The sequence below is a fragment of the Cervus canadensis genome, chromosome X (assembly GCF_019320065.1).
Source record: "Cervus canadensis isolate Bull #8, Minnesota chromosome X, ASM1932006v1, whole genome shotgun sequence".
Lineage (NCBI taxonomy): Eukaryota > Metazoa > Chordata > Mammalia > Artiodactyla > Cervidae > Cervus > Cervus canadensis.
Window position 1 is genome coordinate 127544328 of NC_057419.1, and position 23259 is coordinate 127567586.

At 39.6% G+C, this 23259-nt stretch overlaps 1 protein-coding gene across 8 annotated transcripts in view; it reads right to left on the reverse strand.

Annotated features, from left to right (window-relative positions):
- Positions 1 to 11831: 11831 nt before the first annotated feature.
- KLHL13 (kelch like family member 13) overlaps positions 11832 to 23259 on the reverse strand; it is a 193526-nt gene continuing 182098 nt past the window's right edge. For all 8 annotated transcript variants that reach the window (XM_043458166.1, XM_043458174.1, XM_043458171.1 and 5 more), the window contains 2 exons: positions 16494 to 16607; positions 11832 to 13422 (listed from right to left, as the gene is read on the reverse strand). In XM_043458166.1, the coding sequence (XP_043314101.1) occupies positions 12935 to 13422; positions 16494 to 16607 (602 nt within the window). In that variant the 3' untranslated portion in view covers positions 11832 to 12934. The remainder of the gene's footprint in view (positions 13423 to 16493; positions 16608 to 23259) is intronic.

Genomic DNA, 23259 nt, shown 5'->3' on the forward strand with positions numbered 1-23259 from the left:
TGTGCACCTGAAACATTGCAAGTCAACTATACTTGAATAAAAAAATATATATATTAGGAAAAAAAGTTCACACAAGGAAAAAGGCAGCACGTGGGCCCCCCCTCAAAACCTATGCACCTGACTCAGCTCTTCCTGCCAACTCCCTGACTTCAAATACCTGACTTTGGAAGCACACACTCCTGGCAGTGATCACCCCTGCCCTCGGCACTGGATCAGTTGGACAGGCCACCCACCCCCATGCCACCTGACATTGCCATGACTTTGGAAACCTCTCACTCCTGAATCAGCTGTCCCACACATTTTATTCTGGACCCCGAGTTGGTGGAGAAATGCAGAGTGTTAGTGGCTCAGTCGTGTCCGACTCTTTGTGACTCCATGGACTAGGGCCCGCTAGGCTCCTCTGTCCATTCAATTTCCCAGGTAAGAATACTGGAGTGGGTAGCCATTCTCTTCTCCAGGGGATATTCCTGACCCAGGGATTGAGCTCAGATCTCTTGCAATGCAAGCAGATATCTTTACCATCTGAGCCATCAGGGAAGCCTGAATTGGTGGAGTTGTATGGCCTAAGCACACACTTCCTAGAAGCCTCCCAAATGCATGCACACCATCCCTGTAAGCTTCACAATTCCTCTAGCAGGATAGAGTCTTATCATCCCTTTTACCAAGGGTATCAAAGACTGAATGGGGAAAATGTGGGAGAGCTTCTAGCACAGAGACAGAAAGGGGACACCAGATATGAGGTCAAGGATATCCAAACCTTTACCAGCTCTTGTGGTCACTACGGAGCCTACTCTTCCCGAGTGTGCTGACCACCAGTCACTATAATTGGTCCCAAGGACACAACTCTAGGCCTCCTGACTTTTGCATGCTGTGCCTCAGCTTCTTCTTTCTTGCCTGAGAGCAGGATCTGTCCCTGGCTCAGACGTGCTGACTGCTTTTGGGTGCCCTGCTGCTACGTTCCCAGTCTTAGTTCCAAAAGTCTGCTACAGCAACTTCATCACACATTGTTGGTGTGTAACAGCTTGGAGGTTGCCTTTTTTTTTTTAAAAAAAAAAAAAAAAGAGAGTCCAAAACACTCACTTGGAGATCCTTGCTCAGATCCTGCCAGGTTTTGTCATTGTGCATTTGTGTCTCTACCTGCACCAAGATGCTGTACAGTGAAGGTGATGGGCAATGAGAGGCAGCAGCCTGAGTTCTGCCTCCCTGACCACCTCCCGTGAGATCTTTCTGAAGCAGGCAGGGCTGCTGAAGCCTCAGTGAGGTGGAAGATAGCAGATGGAGAGGTACTTCCTGAGACCTCAGGAGGGCTCAGTCCTTCTGACAAACTCTGTTAGCTTTTGAGAAATATTTGACCTCTTGACTGGCAAACACACACACTCATTTTTCTCTGGACCTGAATGGGGTTACTCTGTGTAGCTTGAACTTTATTATTATTTTTTAAATATTTATATATTTACCTGCACTGGGTCTTAGTTGCAGCATGTGAGATCTAGTTCCCTGATCAAGGATTGAACCTGCGTCCCCTGCACTGGGAGCACAGAGTTTTAATTATTGAACCACTAGGGAAGTCCCTGAACTTGTTTTTGTTGACATCAATTTGGGGGACATCTCAACTCAGATTAATTTCCCCATTTACTGGGAGTGTTCCCCTTTCTAGGGATTGAGTCCCTGCCCTCAAATTGGTGTCCTGAGGCCCTCGTGTATTCATCCAAAGGTAAGTGATCTAAACCTGTCCTGTCTCTGTGCTTCCCAAGGAGTTTTCAACTGATGATGGCAAGAGGGAAGGATTTTCTCCATTGTGGGGGAAAGGCAGGTGTTCTCAGGTCACTGCCATGTCAGAGAGGCTGCTCCATGGGAGGAAGCAATGAACCCAGCCCTCAGAGAAAAGCAGAGTCAGAGTGCTGACAGCCTTCGAGTCCTTCTGGTTTTCTCTGTGTTCCAGTGGCAGCTAGGGTCTTCCTATGGTTGTATAGGATGCCCCAATAACTGGTCTAATATTTTTATTTGAGAATGAGCTGGTTGGAGTTTGGTTTCTATGGCTTGCAGTGAGGACCTTTTTGCTTTCCCTATTTATTAATGTCTATTATAGAAAGGCATTCAGGAAATGATTTATGTGACAAATCAAAATCATGGGTTGCTGCCATGATTGTGTACCACTTATGATATAGGGTTGGCCACAAACTTCCTTCTGGTTTTTATATGGAAAAACCCAGAAGAACTTTTTGGCCAACCCAATCCATTCAGAGTATGTGCTCTATTCTAATGTGATTTTGCTGCGAATTCCAAAGAAAGTGAAAGAGGAGAGTGAAAAAGTTGGCTTAAAGCTCAACATTCAGAAAACTAACATCATGGTATCCGGTCCCATCACTTCATGGCAAATAGCCGGGGAAACAGTGGCTGACTTTATTTTTCTGGCTCCAAAATCACTGCAGATGATGATTGCAGCCATGAAATTAAAAGATGCTTATTCCTTGGAAGGAAAGTTATAACCAACCTAGATAGCATATTAAAAAGAAGAGACATTACTTTGTCAACAAAGGTCTGTCTAGTCAAGGCTATGGTTTTTCCAGTGGTCATGTATGGATGTGAGAGTTGGACTGTGAAGAACGCTGGGTGCCAAAGATTGATGCTCTTGAACTGTGGTGTTGGAGAAGACTCTTGAGAGTCCCCTGGACTGCAAGGAGATGCAACCAGTCCATCCTAAAGGAGATCAGTCCTGGGTGTTCATTGGTAGGACTGATGTTGAAGCTGAAACTCCAATACTTTGGCCCCCTGATGCGAAGAGCTGACTCATTTGAAAAGACCCTGATGCTGGGAAAGATTGAGGGCAGGAGTAGAAAGGGACAACAGAAGTTGAGATGGCTGGATGGCATCACCCATTCAATGGACATGGGTTTGGGTGGACTCCGGGAGTTTGTGATGGGCAGGGAGGCTTGGTGTGCTGCGGTTTATGGGGTCCCAAAGAGTCGGACACGACTGAGCAACTGAACTGAACCTACAAGGCTAGGAGAGAACTTATACATTGTTGTGGCTGCCTGGGTTTAATCACTGAGTGAGTAGGTAGGTTTTCAGATAAGACCTTAAGTGATGTATCTTTTGGAACTTCGCTTTTTGGTGTCAAGACATCAAATAATGCAGGAGTCCACATTAGAACATTCTGTTTATATTGTAACCACACACACACATACAAGTAGTGTTTGGTGAATTTTTTCTTTTGATTAAATACATGTATAGTTCAGTTCAGTTCAGTTCAGCTGAGTCACTCAGTCGTGTCTGACTCTTTGTGACCTCATGAATCGCAGCACGCCAGGCCTCCCTGTCCATCACAAACTCCTGGAGTTTACTCAAACTTATGTCCATTGAGTCGGTGATGCCATCCAGCCATCTCATCCTCTGTCTTCCCCTTCTCCTCCTTCCCCCAATCTCTCCCAGCATCAGGGTCTTTTCCAATGAGTAAACTCTTCGCATCAGGTGGCCAAAGTATTGGAGTGTCAGCTTCAGCATCAGTCCTTCCAATGAACACCCAGGACTGATCTCCTTTAGGATGGACTGGTTGAATCTCCTTGCAGTCCAAGGGACTCTCAAGAGTCTTCTCCAATACCACAGGTTAAAAGCATCAATTCTTCGGCGCTCAGCTTTCTTCACAGTCCAACTCTCACATCCATACGTGACCACTGGAAAAACCATAGCCTTGACTAGATGGACCTTTGTTGGCAAAGTAATGTCTCTGCTTTTAAATATGCTATCTAGGTTGGTCATACCTTTCCTTCCAAGGAGCAAGTGTCTTTTAATTTCATGGCTGCAGTCACCATCTGCAGTGATTTTGGAGCCCCCAAAAATAAAGTCTGCCACTGTTTCCACTGTTTCCCCATCTATTTGCCATAAAGTGATGGGACCAGATGCCATGATGTTAGTTTTCTGAATGTTGAGCTTTAAGCCAACTTTTTCACTCTCTTCTTTCACTTTCATCAAGAGGCTTTTTAGTTCCTCTTCACTTTCTGCCATAAGGGTGGTGTCATCTGCATATCTGAGGTTATTGATATTTCTCCCGGCAATCTTGATTCCAGCTTGTGCTTCTTCCAGCCCAGCGTTTCTCATGATGTACTCTGCATATAAGTTAAATAAGCAGGGTGACAATATACAGCCTTGACGTACTCCTTTTCCTATTTGGAACCAGTCTGTTGTTCCATGTCCAGTTCTAAGTGTTGCTTCCTGACCTGCATACAGGTTTCTCAAGAGGTAGGTCAGGTGGTCTGGTATTCCCATCTCCTTCAGAATTTTCCACGGTTTATTGTGATCCACACAGTCAAAGGCTTTGGCGTAGTCACTAAAGCAGAAATAAATGATTTTTTGGAACTCTCTTGCTTTTTCGATGATCCAGCCGATATTGGCAATTTGATCTCTGGTTCCTCTGCCTTTTCTAAAACCAGTTTGAACATCTGGAAGTTCTCGGTTCATGTATTGCTAAAGCCTGGCTTGGAGAATTTTGAGCATTACTTTACTAGTGTGTAGTGCAATTGTGCGGTAGTTTGAGCATTCTTTGGGATTGCCTTTCTTAGGGATTGGAATGAAAACGGACCTTTTCCAGTCCTGTGGCCACTTCTGAGTTTTCAAATTTGCTGGCATATTGAGTGCAGCACTTTCACAGCATCATCTTTCAGGATTTGAAATAGCTCAAGTGGAATTCCATCACATCCACTAGCTTTGTTCGTAGTGATGCTTTCTAAGGCCCACTTGACTTCACATTCCAGGATGTCTGGCTCTAGGTGAGTGATCATACCATTGTGATTATCTGGGTAGTGAAGATCTTTTTTGTACAGTTCTTCTGTGTATTCTTGCCACCTGTTCTTAATATCTTCTGCTTCTGTTAGGTCCCTACCATTTCTGTCCTTTATGGAGCCCATCTTTGCATGAAATGTTCCCTTGCTATCTCTAATTTTCTTGAAGAGATCTCTAGTCTTTCCCATTCTGTTGTTTTCCTCTATTTCTACTGGAGATCAGTGGAGAAATAACTCCAGAAAGAATGAAGGGATGGAGCCAAAGCAAAAATACCCAGTTGTGGATGGGACTGGTGATAGAAGCAAGGTCTAGTGCTTTAAAGAGCAATATTGCATAGGAACCTGGAATGTTAGGTCCATGAATCAAGGCAAATTGGAAGTGGTCAAACAGGAGATGGCAAGAGTGAATGTCGACATTCTAGGAATCAGTGAACTAAAATGGACAGGAATGGGTGAATTTGACTCAGATAACCATTATATCTACTACTGTGGGCAGGAATCCATTAGAAGAAATGGAGTAGCCATCATGGTCAACAAAAGTTCCAAAATGCAGTACTTTGATGCAATCTCAAAAACGACAGAATGATCTCTGTTCGTTTCCAAGGCAAACCATTCAATATCATGGTAATCCAAGCCTATGCCCCAACCAGTAATGCTGAAGAAGCCGAAGTTGAATGGTTCTATGAAGACCTACAAGACCTTTTAGAACTAACACCCAAAAAAGATGTCCTTTTCATTATAGGGGCCTGGAATGCAAAAGTAGGAAGTCAAGAAACACCTGGAGTAACAGGCAAATTTGGCCTTGGAGTATGGAATGAAGCAGGACAAAGGCTAATAGCATTTTGCTAAGAGAACGCACTGGTCATAGCAAACACCCTCTCCCAACAACACAAGAGAAGACTCTACAGGTGGACATCACCGGATGGTCAACACCGAAATCAGACTGATTATATTCTTTGCAGCCAAAGATGGAGAAGCTCTATACAGTGAGCAAAAATAAGACCTGGAGCTGACTGTGGCTCAGATCATGAACTCCTTATTGCCAAATTCAGACTTAAACTGAAGAGAGTAGGGATAACCACTAGACCATTCAGGTATGACCTAAATCAAATCCCTTATGGCTATACAGTGGAAGTGAGAAATAGATTTAAGGGACTAGATCTGATAGACAGAGAGCCTGATGAACTATGGACGGAGGTTCGTGACATTGTACAGGAGACAGGGATCAAGACCATCCCCATGGAAAAGAAATGCAAAAAAGGCAAAATGGTTGTCTGAGGAGGCCTTACAAATAGCTGTGAAAAGAAGAGAAGCAAAAAGCAAAGGAGAGAAGAAAAGATATTCCCATTTGAATGCAGAGTTCCAAAGAATAGCCAGGAGAGAGAAGAAAGCCTTCCTCAGCGATCAATGCAAAGAAATACATGTATATGTGTATATTTAAATATACATATATACATAGTCAAAAGAAAAATTCACAAAACAATACTTAAATGTGTGATCTAGGGTGTACTCTATTTTTTATTCCATTTCTGTACAAAATGTTTCTAAAATTGATCTTAGACCTCAGCAGTTCTCAAACTTTTGGGTCTCAGAACTTCTTTATATTTTTAAATTTTGAGGACACCAGAGATTGTGTTTATGTGCATTACAGCTATTAATGTTTATTGTATTAGAAACGAAGGATGAGAGGTTTTTAAATACAAGAATATACAAGTTCATATCCAATTACCTGACAGAGCAATGGCATCACTGTTTGGCCTTCAATCTCTGGAAAAGGTCACCATATACTTGCAAATGAGATCTTAGTATTATGATGAGAATGGTTTTGACTTCTAGAATTCCATGAAGAAGTCTCAGGAACACCAGGCTGCCTGGACCACACTTTGAAAATTTCTGTACTCAGACTTGAAAAATATGAATCTAGAAAAAGCCCAGGCTGATTATGAACAAATGGAACCAAAAAAATCAAATTAGCTACATTTCCTTCTCCATGTTTCCCTCTTGTTCTTCTCAAGTGAGGAAAGTATTATTTATGGTTAATTCCTCAACAATGATTTTGCATCAGATAGTTAATCTAAGCCGATCCATGCACACAGCACTACCCTAGCAACAGGTCCACGGGCAATCGTATGTCCTAAGTTGGCTCCAATAGACTAAAGAGAATTTAAATTCCATGACTGAGAGAGAGGTTTTCTCTCTCTCTGGATGTGAACAAGGAATGCTGCTGGCAAAATACAGTGCTTACAAATGTTACTGCAAATAGAGTGGGGATATGAGAGAGAAAAAAAAAACAACCTGGGAGTTTGACAACACTGAGCTAATTACATTGTGCCTGGGGCCTCCTTTACCTCCAGTGGGCTTTGCAGCTCTGAGAAAACACATTTCCTTATTGTTAGAGTTGGGGATTTCAGTTACTTGCAGCAGAAAAGATATTGACACACTGAGATTTTCCGGACATGTTGTTAAATATCCCGTCCTGCACTTTGCTGGTTACAGAGTATTTTAAAGGGCATGTTGTGTGTGACTCTACCTAGCACAGAACCAGCAAATTGGTAGTTTGGATAATTAGATCCAGTTGACCAGGGGACAGGAGCTAGGGTTTCAAGGACTGACTGCCCCTTCCTTATGCATATTCTTTTATTTATAGCTTTGTAGCAAGAAAAGTTGCATTTTATTAATGCAGACACTTTTCTTTGTTGATTTCCAGGCATTCATTTTATAAACATCTATTTATGTGATTTGCTCAGATGTGGCTTCTTCACACACCCATCCTAGCCTCCGGCACACCACATTGTAAGCATGATCTACCCAACTAGACTGAGCTCCTTGAGGGTAGGGATTCAGTTTTACTCATCTTTATAGACCCTAGGACTCTTCATTGACTAATATGAAATAGGTTCACAATGAATGTCTGTTGAAAGAATAAATGAATGATAATGAAACATGCTCTTCTAAAACAGAGGTCAGCAAACTCCTGACCATGGACCAAGTCTGGAATGTGGCCTATTATTCTATGGTCCAATAGTTCAGGATATTCTTTATTTTTTTAAATGGCTAAAAATTCAAAAAGAGAGGAATATTTTGTAATTATTACATGATATTCAAATTTCAGTGTCCTAAACTAAAGTTTTATTGGAACACATTGACAGTCATTCATTGACACATTCTTTACATTTTCCAACTATAACAGCAGAGATGAGTCGTCATGACAAAGACCAATGGTCCAACAGAGATTAAAATATTACTGATTTTTATAGAAAAAGTTTGCCAACCTGTAATATTGTAATAATTCCTGCTTTCTTTTTTTTGACAGAGCTGTGGCCTCTATTCTCATTTCTTAAAGTTCAATCTTCATTTATCATAGTCCCATTACCAAATAACATGCAAGGTGAAGAAGCATTGGGCTGATTAGTAAAGACAGCAAGGAATACTAAATTTAAATAGAGAATGAATACATCCCTAAAACTACCATTTAATAGAAAAACCTGTAATCACTTTAAAAATACTAATAAAAAATAGAGAATGAAATATCTACTCTGAGATTTGAATTATACAAATTACTTAGATTCACTGATGAAATAAATATTTTCATTATCTAGTATCACCGTTGTTAGGGGAAGCACACTTACTGAAACTGCCCACCCTGGCCCAGCACCACAGTAACTATTTGCATGAGTTGTTTTATGACAGGAGGTCCTGGTAAGGAAAACGGAACTAATAAGCCACCACCAACCAGAAGAGTTCAGGAAAGGTCAAAAGGAGACACCACATGTCCGACCACCTCCCAGAATCCTTCTCACTGGCATCCATCTTGGCTGAACAAGGCATGCACCACCAAGAAGTACTCTGAGTCAGAATGTTTGGCTAAAGATGACCTGGAAACTAATCTGATCACTGTAAAACCCAAGCCATGGCAGAGTAGTCCTCCTGGGTTCCCTTACCCTCCTGCTCTCCGCCCGGGTGCCCCTTTCCCAATAAAATCTCTTGCTTTGTCAGCACATGTGTCTCCTTGGACAATTCATTTCTGAGTGTTAGACAAGAGCCCAGTTTCGGGCCCTGGGAGGGGTCCCCCTTCCTGCAACATTATTACTTAATTCAATGGACATCTGATTTGACCACATTAATATTTTAATATTTTTACACTGATATAAGCCCAATATATTGCTGAGTAGTTAAGGCTCACTTAATACAGGGGTTAGAAGTCTTACTCTAAATACTGTATTGACATATTTTGTATCAGTAATTAAAATACACAGATGTTCTAGAATGTATTTCATATCAGGAAATGATATATTAATATATCAAAAAATATATTGTGTTATGCAAAATTATTTATACTGATTTGAAATAATAATAGTGTAAAAGCAAAATACATTTAGCTATAGTTACTGATATGGGGGAGATGAATGACTTTTTTCTTCCCTGTATTTACCAATTTCCTCTATTTTGCCTATTTATAATTACCAAGAGTTTTAAAATACTGCATGATTTGACCCATTTAAAATAAAATTCCTGGAATCCTTGTGAACTTATTTCACATTTACTTTGCTGCCCACATATTCCAAGAGCTCTCTGATATGGAAAGGACTAAACCTGAGGTCTGATGCCTTGAAAATAAAACACACAATAGCCAAGAATAAAATTAGAGGCAGAGCCAACTTTTCCATAGTAAGGTAAAGGAAGTCTGCTTACCATTCTTGGGCAGGGGGATACACAAAGGCGCTTGAAATGGAAAAAAATGTCATAGGCTAATTAAATAAAACACCACTTAATTGCCTTGTGGGGCACTCAGCTCAGGGGCTCACGAAAGGGAGTTATTTTAGCAACTTCCGAAGAGACAATACATACTTATATATTGTTAAGTCCCTAAAGTAACATGAGAGAGGAAACAGGTTAGGGTCATCATCTTTCTTTTCAGGACAAAACTTGATTATGAGATGAATTTTTTAAAATTCTTGAAATAGGCAAAGTAGCTTTTTTCTTTCATCTTCCACACTTTACCAGCCTTGACCAGGAAGGGAAATGACGACCCTTTTGAGATTTAACACATTAAACATTTAATACATTATATTAACATAACATTAAACATTTAATACATTATAACTCAATAACTCCTTTTTCAAGTAAAACAAGAACCTAAGAAAGGCAAATGTGAGAAATGTTTGTAAAGTCAACCGAGACTGGAAGATATTTTTTATAAAGAAAAATAGTTAATTTGCTATGACGGAAAATGTGTAGTAATTTACCAGCTGTTGGAATTGTTTAATAACAGCACTTGTGTGACATGCATTGCTGTTCTAAGTAACATATGGCATGGATGCAGAAAAGGTAAGCTGTCAAACAGAATCTGTGTGCTTTGTTATTACCTGTGGCAAACTGGGAACAAATCACCGACCCTATTTCCTCTTCTTTCTGGGTATATGGCTGTCTGATATTTTCCAGTCCCCTTTGGGCTTCTGTGTGGACACAGGACTGATTTCTGACCAGCAGAATGCGGGTAGACGTGATGTAAGCCTCCTTCAACCCAACACCCCTCATGCCTTCAATGCTCCATTCTTCTTCTGCTGACTGGATGGAGAGGATTCTGAGGACCCTTAGAGGAGAGTTGCCTGACCAGGAAAACTCACACTGGACTCTGGTGGGACCTCAGTCTGTCTTGTAAATGCTCCCACATTTGGGCAGTTGTTAACTCTGTGCTAATGGTTGAATCCATTCTGCCTATAAACAGAGAACTGAAAATATGTGACCAGTTACTGCGACTTAATAGAGACATAGACGTAGAGAACAAATGTATGAATACAAAGGGGGAAAGGGGTAGGGTTGGAGGAATTGGGAGATTGAGATTAACACATACACTATTGATACTATGTATAAAATAGATAACTGATGAGAACCTATTGTATAGCACAGGGAACTCTACTTAATGCACTGTGGTGACCTGAATGCAAAGGCAGTCCAAAAAACAGGAGATATATGTATACATATAGCTGATTCACTTTGCTATACAGTAGAAACTAACACATTATGAAGCAACTATACCCTAATGAAAACTAATTAGAAAAAAGAATAATCCTGCCAAAGAGGGTCTTCACATTCAAACCAGGCCTCTCCTAACATTCAAAAGTACCACTGATGGGAAAACGGTTTTCTTTGTTATGATTAACTCAAGACAAAGGTAGTGACAGGGTACTGCCAATTACCCACTGGTTAAGAACTTTGGTGATACTCGTTGGTCTGAAATAGCTCGAAATTTTTGGCTCAGATTTAACCTGGTCATTTGAAGATGAAGTAGGAAAGATCATACACATGGCCCTACCATAATGATCAAACAATAACCTACAAAAAGTTTTTCTTTATACTCCTTGGTTGAGAACAAATATCTTAGGTTATTTTACATGATCTCTTCTTGTTAAACAAGATGGATCTTCTCGAAGAGCAGGGAAATTGACCTCAGAAATTCCATTGCTTTTGTGATTTAGACATATTACTCTGTGGGGATGGAGAGAGGCCAATGAGCATCTTCTACAAACTATTTCAAGTGAAAGTTGCTCAGTCATGTCTGACTCTTTGTGACCCCTTACACAGTCCATGGAATTCTTCAGGCCAGAATACTGGAGTGGGTAGCTTTTCCCTTCTCCAGGGGATCTTCTCAACCCAAGAACTGAACCCAGGTCTGGAGTGGGTAGCTTTTCCCTTCTCCAGGGGATCTTCTCAACCCAAGAACTGAACCCAGGTCTCCTGCATTGCAGACTATTTTGGGTTGGCCAAAAACTTCATTTGGGCTTTTCTGTAAGATGGTATGAAAAAACTGAATGAACTTTTTGGCTAACCCAATAACTCCTCAAAAACAACCAACAAGGAGTTTTCACCAATGAAGCTGGACCTGGTCAAATTCTTTCTTCCTTGAATGAAAGATATTAGTATTCAGTAATCCAAGCTGTTCAGTACTCTTAAGTTCTGATCATTTAGATCTTGGCACACTAAAAAGAAAAAAAAAGATATTTAATATAAGGAAGTCAAATCAGACAATAATAGAATATCTCACACCAAAACGACATCAAATGTTTTTTATTGAACAAAAAGATAGAACATGGAAGTTGAATTCACTGAGCAAAAGCAGCTCATCAGGTGAAGCTGCTATATTGTGTGCTAAATAATCTTATGAACTGAGTATACAGAATACATATAATATGTAAGTTATCTCAACAGCAAAGGAGAAGGTGTAGATTACAGTTTTGGGGGGAAAAATCTGGTCAAATGACAAATTTAGTTGCTCAAAATTTCTAGCCCTTGTCCACCTAAATTCAGTATGATTCTACATATGTGCATTCAGTATGTGTATACTGAATTCCCATTTTAACCGAAGCTGCTTTTTGGATGAAATTTAAAAGTATTTATTTTTTTCACATTAATTTGACATTCTAGCCAATTTTTAAAAATTTCCTTTTTGACATATATGTGTGTATGTATTTATACACACTTAAAAACCCCCAAACCCTTGTTTACAAGTTGAGGGGTCATGCTGTTTTTTTTAAATTAAGATTGGTGAATTTCAACGATTATTTCTCCTGTGCGTCTAAGAAATTTGATGTGTTTTCAATGCACCCCCACAGACAGGAGGGCTGACAGATATGTCAAAAATACTTTATGGAAAGAGGCAGGTAGCTCATGCGAGTTGGCAACCTTTTGTCTGGTGTCTCCTGTTGGAACTGGCTGCCTCCCTTTAACATCTCACAGTCAAAGATGAAAGGAAAACTTTTTACTTTGAAGCCTAGTTAGCACAGTTGCACATTTACTATAATCCACCTTTTAACTTGGTTTATTGGGCTTTTCTAATGTAAGATGACAAATACCTTACACCCAGTACACAGCATCAAGAAGTACTGAAGAAACATCTTATAGACAATACTTTTTTTTTTCTTGTATGTTAAATATCAGCTTCTATGGGATACATTTCCAGAATGGTTTATTACCACTTTACAAACACTCGAAGCCAAACAAACAGCACAAAGAACATCAATGTCTTTTTTCCAATATTTGTATCAATTACTGGAGGATAATCCTAACATACACTACTTAAGGGGAGGGGGCAAAAGAAGAGAATTCATGGCACACTGCAAAGATAGGACTACAGCATCTTAGTTGCAGGGACGATCTTACGGTGCAGAAAGAGGGGACTCTCTAGAAGGTGATGGTGTGGTTTCTTCAGGTGGAAAAACCGTGAGTGTGCAAGCTCGGATGCCACCCAGGGACTCTGGGAGATCAAACACCTTATGCCATTCATCTTTATCTGGATCATATTTCTGCACGATCTCTACCATACAACGATTATTCCATGAATACCCACCAACCACGTAGATTTTATTTTCAAAGACAGCAACCCCAACATCACTCTGCCCTCTTAACATAGCAGCAATTGGGGTCCACTGGTCAAGGATCGGTGAGTAGTATTCACAGCTTAGGACGTCATCATAATCACTGGTTCCTCTGAAGTGATTGCCGCCGATGACGTAGAGCCTTTCTCCCACGGTGCACATGCAATGCAGACCTCTGACAGTGGTCATTGGCGCCTTCTGGATCCATTTGTCAGTATCAGGGTCAAAGCACATGAGCTCCTTTTGGAAAGTGTCATGAGTAATTCCTCCTAAAGAATGGAAATTACAGGTAGGAGGAAAACAGAGTAATATAAAAATGCAAAAGTTAATAGAAGGCTCTCTGTCACAGATAATTAACTTCTAGCCACAGATTATGACATTTTAGAGTTTATCAAGTGTGTTCTTATACATGTCTGCCCGCTATAACTACTTTCTCTGGATTAAAAATAAAGAAAATAATATTTTCATCTCCTTAAAGAACAAAAGTGTAGCTTATATTATTGTAATGACTTTCTCAAACAGAGACCCAAAGGATTTTAGAGGCTTTACAGAACGAAAATATATTTTGGCCACTTTTTGAGTTGGTTTACAGTAAATCCCAACTACAAAGCATCATTCACTCCTGTTGCTCTTTAAATGCTAGGTGTTCCCTTCCTCATTTGTCAAATAAGAATGGCCACTCTAGTTCTCGCATTAGGATTTTGATTATGAATTGAAATAAATCACAATGCTTTGGAAAAGTCAAAAGTGTTATGCAACTATACAGGCTTATACGAATATTCAGAACTGTTTTTGTAGACTTTAGGGTGAGGATGGGTAATGTCCTCTCTTAAAAAGTTTAAGAATTAGTTTTCTGGCCTCGGCTCTCGGCGGGGATGTTCCTTTGCTGGAGCTTCGCGTGACTCAGGTAGTCCCGCAGCCAGGCCTCTGAGGGCCGGGGCGCTGGGCAGGACCATGCGGCTTCCCTGAGTCTGGGGAGGCTGCTGCTGAGACCGGACCGGGTAAGATGCTCCCGGGACCTGAACGCGTAGAGGGCAGCGGCCTGCTTTGGCCTCCGCCACGTTGTTGAGACCTCAGGAGGCTCCAAGCGACCCCGAGTCTGCTTTTCCATGCTAGGAGACGGGGCGATGGGGGTGGGGGCTTTTGAGTTTATCGACTGTGTGTCAGGGAATTTCTAATGCGGGGATTTTGTGCGTGTGAAAGGGAAAGGCTTCACCGTGTACAGCACGCATGCCGACCATGTCGTGGTGTGAAATCAGGTCAACGCGAGAGGTGCCATTTCAGGTGCAGATCTTGATAACTATGTCATGGTGCAGAATTTGGCGGAAATGAGTATCACCATCCTTGCAGCTGAAAGATGGACGCTGGAAGCACAGACTGCTGCCAACCGAATACTTAACTATCTGGAAGTGCAAAGATGACCTAAGGCTGTCCTTGGTGAGGAATTTGACAACTTGATCTTCAGGAGCTGCTTAGAGTATTTAAAATTTCCAGGATTGCTTTTAAAAAATAGTGCTTTTGGATAGCCCATAAATGTACATATAAAGCAGTGGGACTGTAAATAAAATAATGAGCTTCTTGGGGAAAAAAAAAAAGTTTTAGAATGCTGAATATACCTGGAATTTTGTATGTATAGTGATTTGTTGCTGATCTATTGAGTCCATATCATCTACAAAACATTTTTAGATCATATTTCAATCAGTCTGTACAATGAAAATATCAAACTATGTGTTCTGCAGATTAGGGAGAAAACTAAACTAAGCTACAGCCACATCATTCAAAGCTCTACTATCTGGGGGCCAGATGGCCATCACTAGGTTGTTGGTTTGTTTTTTTTTTCTGCTTTTCTGTATTTTTTTCTGTACTTAACTGAGTTCCCAGCAAGCAAAACAGTGCTCTTTGGTTTGAAAATCAGCTGTGGTTTCCAGCCTACTCTTGACTCAGAAGGTCATTTGTGCAATGTATACTAGTTATGCCAAAGCACCACTAGAACAATTCGAATGTCATTTTTTCCCACCAGAGGACTTGCAGCTCTCATTATAATAGCATAGCAGCCACACACATAAAATAGGTAGATGGTGTAAATCATTGATTAGCGGCACATATGATTTCCTGGAAAGCTCTTTCAATATAAGACGTCCCATAGTTTGCTCATAAATTTCACACCAGAAACCTGCCAATCACACACTAAAGGCCTTTCACTGATCCTTCTTGATTACAGATTTCATTAAGGCAGCGTTCAGAGACTCAGACCACAAACATCACCTTAATGCCTTTGTTCTCTAATTATGTAGCTGCTGGCTTGGCACTGGCTGACCTTCAAAAGAGGGAAAATTGTCAGAGGTAAACTCTGTCAGGGCCAAATGGTAAGAACCTAACAGAGCCAAATTTAAATACTGGAAGTGAACATTACATTAAAATAGGACGCGTTTCTACATTCTACATAAGGATGATTTGAACACTAACAGTTTGTGTTACTGTGTCATAGTAACTGAGTCACAGTGTCACTGTAACAGTAACACAGTGTCACTGAGCCAACTGTAGTCTTTTCAGAATTTTTTATTAGAAAAATATATGTGAATGTGGCCAAAATACAGGTAATCAGCACAGAATTATTTATGCAATGACACCACAGTAGAACCCAATATAATACTTGGACAAGAGGAACATGTTATAGGTTGCACTAAATTAGGTCTTCCCTCATGGCTCAGTCAGTAAAGAGTGTGCCCGCAATGCGGGAGACCTGGGTTCAGTTCCTGGGTCAGGAAGATCCCCTGGAGAAGGAAATGGCAACCCACTCCAGTATTCTTGCCTGGAGAATACCATGGACAGAGGAGCCTAGTGGGCTACAGCCTATAGGGTCACAGAGTCAGACACGACTGAGCGACTAACACAAATGAGAAAATGAACATTATTATGCATTATATGTATACTGAAAGCAAGTTTTATGCACAGTAGAGCTTATATGTTATATAATGATGTGTTTCCTCATGGAGTTTAGCTGAATTCTAAATAGAAATGAATAAATGGTTGTTATAGAGACTATGAATGGTGGTTATTAGAGTATTAAGACTATGGACTAACGGGGCTGAAAGGCAAGTTGGAGAAGCTGAAAGCTTTCCAATTTCTTCTAAGTATTACAGTAGAATTGGTTGGCTGCTAGTCTTATAAACTTATAAAATACCAAAGGCATTTACATACAAATGTACATAAAAATACATTCTAAAACCTACAAATTATATTTTGATTATCCATTTCCTGGATTATTAACACTATATGGAAAGATGGCAACATAGCTAAAAATCTATGTATTATATGAATTGCATTTGCAATTATTTACCTGATATATACATTACACCTCCATACACAGTTCCAGCATGGCCATAGTGGGGCTCACTCATTTTGGCAACGTAGGTCCATTCATTTGTTCTTGGATTGTAACATTCTACTGTAGCTGTTGTTTAAAAAATAACAAGGAAGAATGAATGGATTTTAAAATATGATTTATAATTTCAAATTTAGCAATAAATTATTTTTCCCTTAGGTGGAACAATAATAATATCCCCATAACTGAAATATTTCTATTTAGGTATGAGATACTCTTGGGGGTCAAATATTAATTATTGAGATTTTGCAATTAATATGAATCGTTAATATATTGAGACGTGTTACATCAGACTAGCTGTTTAATGTAATAATATAACACACTTCTGTCACTGCAGAAATCACTAGACTTTCTTTTCTTCTAGGATCTTGTTACATCTTTATAATTTGACACTTCTCCCATTTCTTTGCTCTAAATATGTGGGAAGAAAAGATGAAAAAAATTACAAGGATGAAAAACACTTTGATTCTATATGACACACCATATAGGAAACAAAGATTAACAGATATGAAGCAAAAGTTTAAGTTGATAATGAAATTATGCACATTGCCTGGTGTATATTTTGATGCCTATTGCTTTATTTCATATCAAGACTACAAAATGGACACTGACAATAATTTTTCAGTAGTTATACATTAAAGCCAATAGTTTACCACTGCGGCCAGTACTGCTCTTAACTTGAAGATGACTGGCAGCATAATACAATTTTTATTAGGGGTACTTCCTCTCAGCAATAAATTTTCATCCTTAACACAGAGTATTTGAGAAGTGACCTCAACTTTTTAACTATCAATCTGTTATAACATCAAGACTAGAACCAATGACAGTCCAGACAGATAGAAAATGTAATCTTTTTTAAAAGGTAGAATAGGGATGTTAGGAGGTCTCTGGTCAACAGCACAAAATTAGGATTGACTTGAAAAGTTTATACTATTTATTGCAGATGCTGCCACTTGTTAACCCAACTGCTTGTCTCCACTAACCCTGCTTTTTTCTTACTAACAGAACCACAACACTGCTCAGGAAAGCTTTGTGCCAAACTCAAAATAAAATTCAAATCTGCAGGTTCCTGCAGGTCCTGTGAAGCTAGAATCGATGGCATGACATATTTGTAGGCAATGGAATGCAAGCAGGAGGATACAGAGTGGGGCTATTTGATCGTCACTGGACTAAAACTTGGCTACTTGCAGCCAAATGCAATCCTAATTGATAAGGCATCCTTTGAACAAGTTTTCCTATTTAAAAAATAATAGTACTGTGAGAACAGGCAAAACTATAGACAGATTGAAGAGATTAATTTTCTCTTTTCAATAATTTCATCAAATTCACTACACAAACTATTTACTTCTCCTCTAACAAAACCTATATTATACCACTTCTTATATCCCATTACTGATTTCCTTTTCTACTTTAGTCTTGAATTTTCAGTCTTATTTCAAAGGTTTTTACTATTCTTCTTTTTTTTTAATCTCTTGTTAGTTTTGTTCATTGCTTTGGGCTTGGACCCTTACCAACTCTATTTTTTTTTTTTTCTTTCCATCAGGTAGCAACATCCTACAAAATCTTTCCCCAAAATGAGGACTATTGCCACGATGAATGACAAGCTAAAACTGCTCTAATACTGTTTGTGATTATTTTCAATCACTGGATGTCTTCTTGAATGTTCAGTTCCATTTGCCTTCAGCATGGCTTTTACCTAACTGACAAACAAAATCCTACTGAATATATATCATTAGCACCCTCTTTACACTTATAGTGGATCTACTATATTGACTGGCATCAGCAAAGTAGTTAATAGTAGTGTTTTATTTGATAAAGGAATACAGTCTAATCATACATCCTATCAGTAAAAGGGTTTTAGTGACTTCTGGACATCATCTTTTCCATCTATTTGATGTCAAAGGATGGGTTTTATTATAGTTTCATGCTTTTCTTAATGAAGAATTCTGTGTTGAACTTTGAAATTTCTAGACTGTTACAGTCTTTCCTTATGTCTAATTCAATCTATTTTGAAGTAGTTTCCATTAGTTTCCTCTTATTTTTAAAGGGGAGCTAGAAGTTGAATAGCTATTCACTCTTCGTGGTTATTAAAATCTTCCTATGTAGAAAGATAATGCTATTCTTCTACCAGTGAGTTAATTGCATTTTTTTTTTTTTTTTTGGTAATCGGGGTTATAAGAATCCATCCATACTTTCTCATACAGGAGCCCTTTAAGGGTAAGATGGTTATTAAGCACCAATAACACAACAAGTATATAATAGTTCATCATCCCTAAATTGTCTCAGTCTCTGTGGGGTCTCTGGGTCCTGGTGTGCACAGGTATGTTTGAGCCCTCTGAGCATCTCTGGCGGGTGTGGGGTTTGATTCTAAACACGATTGTGCCCCTCCTACTGTCTTGCTAGGGCTTCTCCTTTATTCAGACTTAAATTGAAGAAAGTAGGGAAAACCACTAGACCATTCAGGTATGACCTAAATCAAATCCCTTATGATTATACAGTGGAAGTGACAAATAGATTCAAGGGATTAGATCTGATAGACAGAATGCCTGAAGAATGACGGGCGGAGGTTCGTGACATTGTACAGGAAGCAGTGATCAAGACCATTCCCAAGAAAAAGAAATGCAAAAAGGCAAAATGGTTGTCTGAGGAGGCCTTATAAATAGCTATGAAAAGAAGAGAAGCAAAAGATAAAGGAGAAAAGGAAAGATATACCCATCTGAATGCAGAGTTTCAAACAATAGAAAGGAGAGATAAGAAAGCCTGCCTCAGCGATCAGTGCAAAGAAACAGAGGGAAACAATAGAATGGGAAAGACTAGAGATCTCTTCAAGAAAATCAGAGATAGCAAGGGAACATTTCATGCAAACATGGGCTTGATAAAGGACAGAAATGGTATGGACCTGACAGAAGCAGAAGATATTAAGAAGAGGTGGCAAGAATACACAGAAGAACTGTACAAAAAAGATCTTCACGACCCAGATAATCATGATGGTGTGATCACTCACCTAGAACCATACATCCTGGAATGTGAAGTCAAGTGGGCCTTAGGAAGCATCACTACGAACAAAGCTAGTGGAGGTGATGGAATTCCAGTTAAGCTATTTCAAATCCTGAAAGATGATGCTGTGAAAGTGCTGCACTCAATATGCCAGCAAATTTGGAAAACTCAGCAGTGGCCACAGGACTGGAAAAGCTCAGTTTTCATTCCAACCACAAAGAAAGGCAATGCCAAAAAATGCTCAAACTACGGCACAATTGCACTCATCTCACACGCTAGTAAAATAATGCTCAAAATTCTCCAAGCCAGCCTTCAGCAATACGTGAACCTTGAACTTCCAGATGTTCAAGCTGGTTTTAGAAAAGGCAGAGGAACCAGAGATCAAATTGACAACATCCGTTGGATCAAAAAAGCAAAAGAGTTCCAGAAAAACATCCATTTCTGCTTTATTGACTATTCCAAAGCCTTTGACTGTGTGGACTACAACAAACTGGAAAATTCTTCAAGAGATGGGAATACCAGACCACCTGACCTGCTTCCTGAGAAATCTGTATGCAGGTCAAGAAGCACGAGTTAGAACTGGACATGGAACAACAGACTGGTTCCAAATCAGGAAAGGAGTACGTCAAGGCTGTATATTGTCACCCTGCTTACTTAACTTATATGAAGAGTACATCATGAGAAATGCTGGGCTGGAGGAAGCACAAGCTGGAATCAAGATTGCCAGGAGAAATATCAGTAACCTCGGATATGCAGATGACACCACCCTTATGGCAGAAAGCGAAGAAGAACTAAAGAGCCTCTTGGTGAAAGTGAAAGAAGAGAGTGAAAAAGTTGGCTTAAAGCTCAACATTCAGAAAACTAAGATCACGGCATCTGGTCCCATCACTTTATGGCAAATAGATGGGGAAACAGTGGAAACAGTGGCAGACTTTTTGGGGGGGGGCTCCAAAATCACTGCAGATGGTGACTGCAGCCATGAAATTAAAAGATGCTTGCTCTTTGGAAGAAAACTTATGACCAACCTAGACAGCATATTAAAAGGCAGAGACATTACTTTGCCAACAAAGGTCCGTCTAGTCAAAGCTACGGTTTTTCCAGTAGTCATGTATAGATGTGAGAGTTGGACTATAAAGAAAGCTGAGCCCTGAAGAATTGATGCTTTTGAACTGAGGTGTTGGAGAAGACTCTTGAGAGTCCCTTGGACAGCAAGGAGATCCAACCAGTCCATCCTAAAGGAAATCAGTCCTGAATATTCATTGGAAGGACTGATGCTGAAGCTGACACTCCAATACTTTGGCCACCTGATGTGAAGAACTGACTCATTTGAAAAGACCCTGATGCTGGGAAAGACTGAAGGCGGGAGGAGAAGAGGACGACAGAGGATGAAATAGTCGGATGGCATCACCAACTCAATGGACATGAGTTTGAGTAAACTCCAGGAGTTGGTGATGGACAGGGAGGCCTGGCGTGCTGCAGTCCATGCGGTCGCAAAGAGTCGGACATGACTGAGCGACTGAACTGAACTGATCCCTAAGTTTGTCTTCTTCCAGCTAGATAACCCATCTCCTTTAGCTTTTCCTATCTTTTAATCCTTATTGTCAACCTTTGGCTTTCTCCAGGTAGGACTGTTATTGTCATTAGTAAAATCAATATATTGTTTTAAAATAAAATACATCTAATTAACAAGTGTATATGCATATCCTTATTTCTATTTTCCATATTTACAAAGCAACAATATGTTAGTGCCAACCACATTGATGGGGGAGGGGACAAGGGATGAGAAAGCAAGGAGCTGGAGCCACAAAGCAGCGAGTCCATCACAGTCTATAACACGTGGGAACGGTAATAAGGTAATTGGGAAAATGTAGAACAGGGAAGGTCAGGCAAACTACAGCCTGTAAGCCAAATCCAATATGTCATCTGCTTTTGTATGGCCCACAAGATAAAAATATGAATTGCTTTCACAATTTTAAATAGCTGGAAAAAAATCAAAGAAAAATATTTTGTGAAATATGAAAATTATATGGGATTCAAATTTGTGTTCATATATAAAGCTTTATTGGAACACAACTTCACTCATTTGTTTATAAACAAACTGTCTATAGTTGCTTTCACAATACAATGGCAGAGCTGATTAGTTGTGACAGAGATCCTATAGCCTGGAAAGTCAAAAAGATTTCCTTCTTGGCACTGTATTGTCTATTCTAGAGAATCATCTTCAGTAGTCTGGTGGCCTGTTATGTAAATTAGAGATCCTCTCTAATATAAGAAATTCAGTTAGGTTGGTTGTTTCATGTATCTCATTAAGGATTCTGATTTTCTCAGGTGATTCCACTGGAGTTCAGAATTTACTTGTTCTTTGAGATTAGGAAAGAGATTAGTCCTGAAGAAAATTATTTGTATAAATGAGGTCTCTCAGAAAGCGGGGATGGTCTCTAGAATCCTAGAGTGCCAGTTAGTAATATATCATTTAATAAAGAAACTGCAAATCTATTAAGGGATATGGAGGTATCTGATAAATTTCAGTAATTTTATTGTATATTTATTTGGAAAAATTTAACACAGGGTTACTTCATTATTTGGAACTGTGACTTATTAATATTTAACTGCAGTGAAAGATACCTGAGCTGTCATATTTCTCCTCAATACAGAAAACTTCAATGGAAGATTGATTTCTTATATGACGCAATTTTGAAAGATACCAGAAATAACTGACTGCTTTTTCTCTTAAGTGACAGGTTCTCTAAGCTTTCCCCAGTTTCCCATTGTACCTGATGTCAAAAGAAAGTAGCATTTCCAAGGAATTATATTTTAGCAATAAATCAGGCTCATACACACACACACTAATATTATTGTTTGATGTACTATGGGCTTGGGTCCATACACTCCATGGCAAGATTTTAAAAGGCCAAATCCACTTAAATGATCTAAAATGTCTTGTAGATGCTGCCACTGTCTTCTTTTCATCATTATATAGAGGCAGTGGTTATTGTGTGTATAAAGAATAAATGATGTACTGATACTAATGAACCGGTTAAACTGTGAAATGATTTTCCTATCAATCTGTTTTTCCTGACACCCATTCCTATCCCCTTCTCTATTTACACTGACATATGAATATGTCAACATAATCAGTTAAGGTGGGAATATTAAGTTATTACAACAGATGTTAGAGTGGAGTGGAGGGAGGGGGTTTCCATTAAAAACCGCTTACAGAGCAGGATTGAAAGCAAAAGGAGAAGGGGGTGGCAGAGGATGAGATGGTTGGATGGCATCACTGACTCAATGGACATGAGTTTGAGGAAGCTCCGGGAGATGGTGAAGGACAGGGAAGCCTGGTGTGCTGCAGTCCATGGGGTTGCAGAGTCGGACATGACTGAGCAACTGAACAACAGAGCAGGAAAACACATTGATAATGTTTCTCTGGATGGGTTACACTGGGTTTGCTCACCTCAACAATACAGAATGTGACGAGATGCGTCTGTCTACTTCTTACTTCCACGTAGGTATAAAATAGGGGGAACTCAAAGGTGTGGGGTGAGTCAGAAAAAAAAACATGAAGCTTCTTGCTACTTGGTTTTATGGCTCTTGGTAATGGCTCTTTTGGGCCTGAAGATTCTCCTGGAATCAAGACTCTCAACTGAAGTGTACTTAATAAGTCAATCACATGATTTTTTAAAAAAAAAACTTCCCATATATTTTAACTTAAAATATGTTCCAT